This window comes from Vigna radiata, chromosome 5 (genome assembly GCF_000741045.1).
Source record: "Vigna radiata var. radiata cultivar VC1973A chromosome 5, Vradiata_ver6, whole genome shotgun sequence".
NCBI lineage: Eukaryota > Viridiplantae > Streptophyta > Magnoliopsida > Fabales > Fabaceae > Vigna > Vigna radiata.
Genome location: NC_028355.1, coordinates 19,313,905 through 19,321,102, shown reverse-complemented (window position 1 = coordinate 19,321,102; position 7,198 = coordinate 19,313,905). Strand labels below are relative to the sequence as shown.

Below are 7,198 nucleotides of genomic sequence, written 5' to 3'. Positions count from 1 at the left end.
AGTTTTGCAATCGTAATTTTCAACCATAGCATCACGAATTTTTTAATTTCTTAGTCTTCGAGGATAAAATATTATATATATATATATATATATATATATATATATATATATATATATATTTGGAGAAGATAAACAATAAAATAAACTATTTTATTTGTATAAGTAAAAATAAATATGTGCATATGAAAAATATATTTAAATTTTCCAAATACTAAATAGCTAAACTGATTTTAATTTTGTGAAAATTTAATAAATAATTTTGTAAAAAAAAATGATTAAATGTGTTTTGAGTCTAATTATATTCTAAAATTAGATTTTATTTTTATTCTAAACTTTGATAGAAATAAATAGATACATTTTTTTTAATTTAATAACGTCATTTTTTTTACATATTAAACAATATTTTAAAATAATATTTAAACTTAAAAATGTTATCAAATAATATGAACAAGTTAAATATCAACCTAAAACACTGTATAAAAATTAATGTCGTTGAATTAAAATAAATATATTTATTATTTTTTTAATTAAAAACAAAAGTAGACTGAAATTTGAAAGATAAAAAATTACAATTTTACATCAAAAATATTAAAAATGTATTTAATTCATAAATTTATCTCTCACAAAGAGTCACACATGTCTTACTAGATAGTATAGATTTAAGGCATGGTGTCAGAAGTTTGAAAGGAACTAGTCTGCAATGATTGAGGGTTGTTAGAAGGAAAGAAGAAAGTGAATGAAATAGTGAGGGTAATTGAAAAAGGGATGAAAAAACTATAGGGAATCAAGTGGGAGAAATGGAAAAGATAATGTCTTAATAAGATAGATTTGTGGCCCTTTGGAAGAGCCATTAAATCTTGAAATGAATGGACTAAAACAAAATCCCAAACAGTGTAGGGGACACTTAGGTTCTCTGGCCAGAGCAGAATTTGCCACCTTTGATGGTCCACATGCCTGAAAAAAATTCCTTTTTCTTCAAAGACTCTAAATTTTCCTTTTCACTGCTCTACACTCCAACTTTTCCTTTTTATAAAGTCACTAACTTTTTCATCAGTAAATAAAATTCTTAACCATCTCTGAAATCACATGTGCCACAAAACTACAAACTCTCCTTCACTTCTCTCCTGCTCCTTCCTTCTATTTAATCCATTCTCATCTTTCATTAGCCACAGTGCCCTTTCTCCAATTCAGTTATCTCTGCTCCTTTGAGCCTTTCTAGCCAAAAGCAAACACCAGCTACAGGCCAATCACACACTCTTTTTTGCCTATTTCTTTTCCTTTCTTTTCGGGTGTTGGCCACCCACCCACTCAACACGATTTTTCACTTACTAATACAAACACAGGCCATTGGTCGGTTTCAGAGATGAGCACCATGCACATAGAAACCCCACAAACCTTGGCTGATGGCAGCAAGAACAATTTCGATGAAGATGGACGAGCTAAAAGAACAGGTATATATATATATATTGATAATTTTTATGATAATTATGATAATGAGTAACTGAAAGTTGTAAATGGTTGTTAATCTGAAGGGACATGGGTGACCGCAAGTGCTCATATCATAACGGCGGTGATTGGTTCAGGAGTTCTTTCTCTTGCATGGGCAATTGCGCAGATGGGTTGGGTGGCTGGTCCTGCAGTGCTTTTTGCCTTCTCTTTTATCACATATTTCACTTCCACTCTTCTCGCTGATTGTTACCGTTCACCTGACCCTGTCCATGGCAAGCGAAACTACACATATTCTGAGGTTGTCAAAGCCAACTTAGGTACCAAATTTCTTATTTCCTTAATCTATTAAAGGACAATATTTTCTGTCGGTACAAGTGGCCGATACTTGACACGTGAGTCTTCTGGTTTTCTATCACTCTTGTTTTAGTTTTTCCGAAAGCAAATTAAAAAACATTTTTCTGTCTCCGAAAAGATAAGCCATACTGTTTTTCCCGGTGACAGTATTATGTATTCCTCCATTGTACTTTGTTAACAATTTCAGTAGCAATAATTCACCTGACACTGATGGGATATAATGGTATATATGTTACGTTTGTGTGGATAGGAGGTAGAAAATTCCAGCTTTGCGGATTGGCTCAGTATATAAATCTTGTGGGGGTAACCATCGGCTACACAATAACTGCATCTATCAGTATGGTGTAAGTTTCCACATGAAGTTTTGACTTCAAAGACTGTGAGAGACTGTTTTTTTTTTTTTAATATTTTATTGTTTGATATTTGTTGAAAATTGATTAGGGCGGTGAAGAGGTCGAACTGTTTTCACAAACATGGACATGGAGACAAGTGCAACATAAATAACTACCCTTTCATGATCGTCTTTGCCTGCATCCAAATTGTTCTTAGCCAAATTCCAAACTTCCATAAACTCTCTTGGCTCTCTATTGTTGCAGCTGTTATGTCTTTCGCTTATTCTTCCATTGGCCTTGGCCTCTCCCTTGCCAAAGTCGCAGGTAAACTATCATTAGGCATATAGTTCAGCCCTTTAAAACATAAAACAATAAGAAGTTCAAAAAATTGAGAATTTGACTATAGTTGAAAAAAAAATCATTTACAGCTTTTTTATTTTAATAAATTTTATTTAATAAAATATGTGTTCTTTTAGTATTTCTCGTTAATGAAATAGTGCTAACGAAATAAAGGACCATGCTTAAAGGTGGGGGACACGTGCGAACAACCTTAACAGGGGTGGAAGTTGGGGTGGACGTTTCGGGAATAGAAAAAGTTTGGAGGATGTTTCAAGCTATCGGTGACATTGCCTTCGCTTATGCTTTTTCTAATGTGCTCATTGAGATCCAGGCAAGTAATATTTATCTTATATTAATTAATTAATTAAGTAATTATTTGCAAATAATCATAAAATAAGTGTGTGAATTTAATTAAATTTGCGTGAATAAAATTGTTCTTGAATAATGTGCTTTTAGTTTTGTTTCTATCTGTATGGATATCTGAAATTTGGAAATAATATACGTAATTAATTAATACGAAAAATAATTAATTAATCGATTACGATAGAGACAACAGAAAATGCGGTGAAACGGTTCGTGTGTGATGGAATTTGAAAAACGTTGTGTTTTCTATTCGTATAAAAGTTGAAATGTGTGCCTGAATTGAATTTGGTAGCGGCATGTTGTATGAATTCAACTAGTCAATAGTCAATAGTCATACGTAACGTAACCCCAACTGCTACTGTTTACCAAACTTTGGTTTATCTTTTTATTTTCTTCTTTTGTCGTTGACTTATGTCTCTGCATTATTTATCATCTAAATATCGTGTTGGGATTAGATGCATCAATTAATAAGCACCATATTATTCTAAGATATTATACCAAAGATATTTTTATTTATTTATTTATATATTTTCGAATCATGTATGTACCACCTAGCTAGCTCTATCTAAACTAGTTGATAATTTAAGACTCCATAGATGTTTGTTTTCAGTTTTCAGTCCATTTGGTCTATTCCTTTGACTTCAGTGCCGTCGCTTTTGAACATAAAAGATTACCCTCATCCGACCATAAGACCAAAAGACACTAAGAATGTAGAATTTAGTATTTAAAATTATATGTAATTGTGATACTAATCTCTGAATTAAAGAAAAGGTCTATACAATTTCATTTAACTCTCGAAACTATATATATACACACGTATGTATGTATGTATTTTATTTATTTTATATCTTATTATTATTACTTAATACTATGATAAATTCTATATTCAACAACAAATATACACAAATGAAATTCGGATATATGTCCTTTAACTCAATATTTTAAAATAATAGATTTATAGATATATTTGTATGATGCTCAGCACTTTTACTTTTATTTAAAGTGGAAGTTAAATTCCTTAGACATAAATTTTTAGGATGAGATTCAAATTAGAAAAAGAGTAAAAACTTAAAATATTTGAAAATTTAATGAATTTTTGGAACTAATATAACTGCGAAGTGAAACTCACCTCAGAAATTAAATTGAACATTTACTCAGACAAAACTATAAAATCCATCAAAAACTTATCATATATCATGTATTGCACAGACTCGACACGGAAACAAAAGTTAGGGTAAACGTAAGTTAAGATTAGACAATGTTTGAATTTATAAGCCTTATTATATACTTAACACATGACTTCAACTAGAAATATTTGCAATTTTCATTATCATGAATGACACATTATGAAAGCTTAATGTGGTCGATAATGTTGCAGGACACCCTGAAATCAAGTCCACCAGAGAACAGAGTGATGAAGAGAGCAAGTTTGATTGGGATAATGACGACAACATTATTTTATGTATTATGTGGGTGCTTAGGATATGCTGCATTTGGAAATGATGCTCCAGGAAATTTCCTCACAGGGTTCGGCTTCTACGAGCCCTTTTGGCTAATAGACTTGGCCAATGTCTGCATTGCAGTGCATTTAATTGGCGCATACCAGGTAAATAACTTGCTAAAGAAAAAACTATCCTTTTTCTTCTGTATGGAGTAAATATAAGACGAATTAGTATATATAAATAATGTTTATTGTTGTAAGTCTTACATCGACTAGAGATAAAATCGATTTATAATATACCAGTGAGATGCAATCCTCAACTTACAAACTGGTTTTGTGAGATTGAGTTAGGCTTAAATCTCACTTCTTAATATAATATCACACGTTCAAAATGTCTATACCTCGAGGAGTGTATTGGAATTCCCACGTGATAATGATGAAATTTTGCAATGGACAGGTGTTTGTGCAACCTATATTTGGGTTTGTGGAGAAATGGAGCAAAGAAAAATGGCCAGAAAGCCAATTTATAAATGGAGAGCATGGTGTGAAGGTTCCTTTGTGTGAAAGCTTTAGCGTGAATTTTTTTAGGATGTTGTGGAGGACAACGTATGTGGTTATCACTGCTATTCTAGCTATGTTATTTCCATTCTTCAATGACTTTCTGGGGCTCATTGGTTCACTCTCATTCTGGCCTCTGACGGTTTACTTCCCAATAGAGATGTACATTAAGAAATCGAAGATGCAAAGATTTTCCTTCACATGGACATGGCTCAAGATTCTGAGTTGGGTCTGTTTGATCATTTCTATTATCTCAGCAGTGGGTTCCATCCAAGGCCTTGCTGTTGATCTCAAGAAATACAAGCCCTTCCAAGCACAGCAATAGAACACAACATTCATGTTTTGTTCCAACCTTTCCGTTTTTACTATGATGTTTTCAAATAGTGTGACTCCAAATCGAGACAGCTTGTTAAAACCTAAGCAATAATGATATGTATACCTGTTTAATTTCCAATCTTACATTGTTTTGTCCTGACTCGCTGCTTTTCTTGTCTCTTAATAAATTATCAGTGAGCTATCCCGAAGGTGGTTAGAAATTAGGTACATTGAAAGAAATTTTGTCTTACTGAAAATTCAACATGTTAGCCTATGTTTTCTGTAGAGTCAAACTTTTGAATTTTATAAATTGAGTTATATATGTTGTTGAGATAGAAAAATATTTACATTAATAAAGAATGACCAACAATTAAATAAACGTTCTAAGGTAAAATAAATGAAAGAAAAATAATACAATAAATAGTATAAAAATAAGTATGACTTGAACTTAAATATTATTTGATGAAATATATTATCGTTTTTATTATTATTACTAGCGAAATTACAAGTGTTGTATATGTGTTTATATTTTTTAAATATTTATATTATAACAAATTATTAATATTTATAAATTGATTAAATTGATATGTGTTTCGGTTATAGGATTCGAGACAAAACTTTTCAAGTTTTCTTCGATTTCCCGCTCTTTCAACCTGTATGCCATTAGGTCACAAGAAGATCAAAGTGAATATAATTAGACCAAAAGTAATTTAGCTGGTTGTTAAGTCTATATTTATAGGCATTACGTCCAATAATTGACATTAACTACTGTAATTATCGTATCTTTTGTTTTCCTTTATGTGATATTCTCCCATTAAAGCTATTAATTACCTTTTAACACTGTCTTCACCGCTCCTTCACTGCTCAATCATGTATTCACTTCCTCGGCTCTTGACAGAGCGGTCCTCTATTGCCCTTCGTCCCATACTGGACCGATCGATCACCCCTCCATACTACAAAATGTAAAGTAGATTTTTATTCTTTAATAAACTTAAACATATTTTTACAAATATTATGAAGAAAAGAAAATAAAAGATTTATTCAGCAAATTTTACAATAAGGATTATTTAAAAAAATTAACAATAATTATATTATAAAAATAAAATAAAAATGTGATTTGTATATGAAAAGAAAAATTATTCTCTGAATTCTAGAGTTTTATTTTCACGATTAAAGATATGAATAATGATATCATTTCTTAAATTTATTGTAAATGATTATATATTCAAAATAGGCTTAATTACCTTTTTAGTCCCTGATGGGTGTCGCGGCCCATACAAATTTGATTGCAATTTAGAAATGCAGTATAATGCTAGGGAATGACCCCTAGGTCGTCTCTCAAGGACCAACTGCGGTTCAGAGTCAAGTCTAACACAAAAGGGGGGGTTTGAAAAGTGTTTTTGTGAATACGAATAACTAAATTAAAATGAATGGACATTAAACTCAACTGTGTAAGTTAGAAAACATCAAGGTAAAATAAAGTGCTAAACCCAACATTTCAACAAACAATTATCTAAACACAATTAAGACTATTAAAATGCAACACTAAATTAGAGGAATCAAATGCAACTAATCCTACTATGCAAATTAATGCAAAACAAGAGATAATTAAACATGCTTTTTCTTCTATCAATTATGTGACCAATATTCATCTACCAATTGAAATTAAAAGGTGCAAATAACTTGAGAAACCCCCTTGGGCCGTGAGCTCCTAGCCCACTAAGGTCCAATTTCAATTTTGACTTTTCTTCCTTAAATGAACATGCAAGGTGTGTTGACTTCTTATCCATGTGCTCCATACTTCAAGACAACAAACATATGCCTTCCAATCAACTAAAACCGTCCATCACTCCTTGCATGCAACAAAATAAAATGGAAACCACACCAAGCCAAGCAATTCACGTGAACAATGCAATTGTTGGGTGCAAAGAATGCTTCCAAACCAAAGGATAAAAGGATTCAACCTCAAATGCTACTTCCAATGTGCCAAGTAAGCAAAACCCAAGGAAAACAAACAACAAACACTCCATTCCCTTAGCATTTCACG

General features: G+C 31.6%; 1 protein-coding gene across 1 annotated transcript; it reads left to right on the top strand.

The window, feature by feature from the left end:
- Window positions 1–1,105: 1,105 nt before the first annotated feature.
- On the top strand, window positions 1,106–5,311 carry LOC106762299 (amino acid permease 6). Its single transcript, XM_014646131.2, has 7 exons — window positions 1,106–1,451; window positions 1,533–1,766; window positions 2,054–2,147; window positions 2,245–2,459; window positions 2,663–2,805; window positions 4,216–4,443; window positions 4,736–5,311. Exons 1-7 carry the CDS (start codon window positions 1,364–1,366, stop codon window positions 5,159–5,161), a joined length of 1,428 nt encoding a protein of 475 aa, XP_014501617.1. The 5' UTR covers window positions 1,106–1,363; the 3' UTR covers window positions 5,162–5,311.
- The last annotated feature ends 1,887 nt before the right edge of the window (window positions 5,312–7,198 follow it).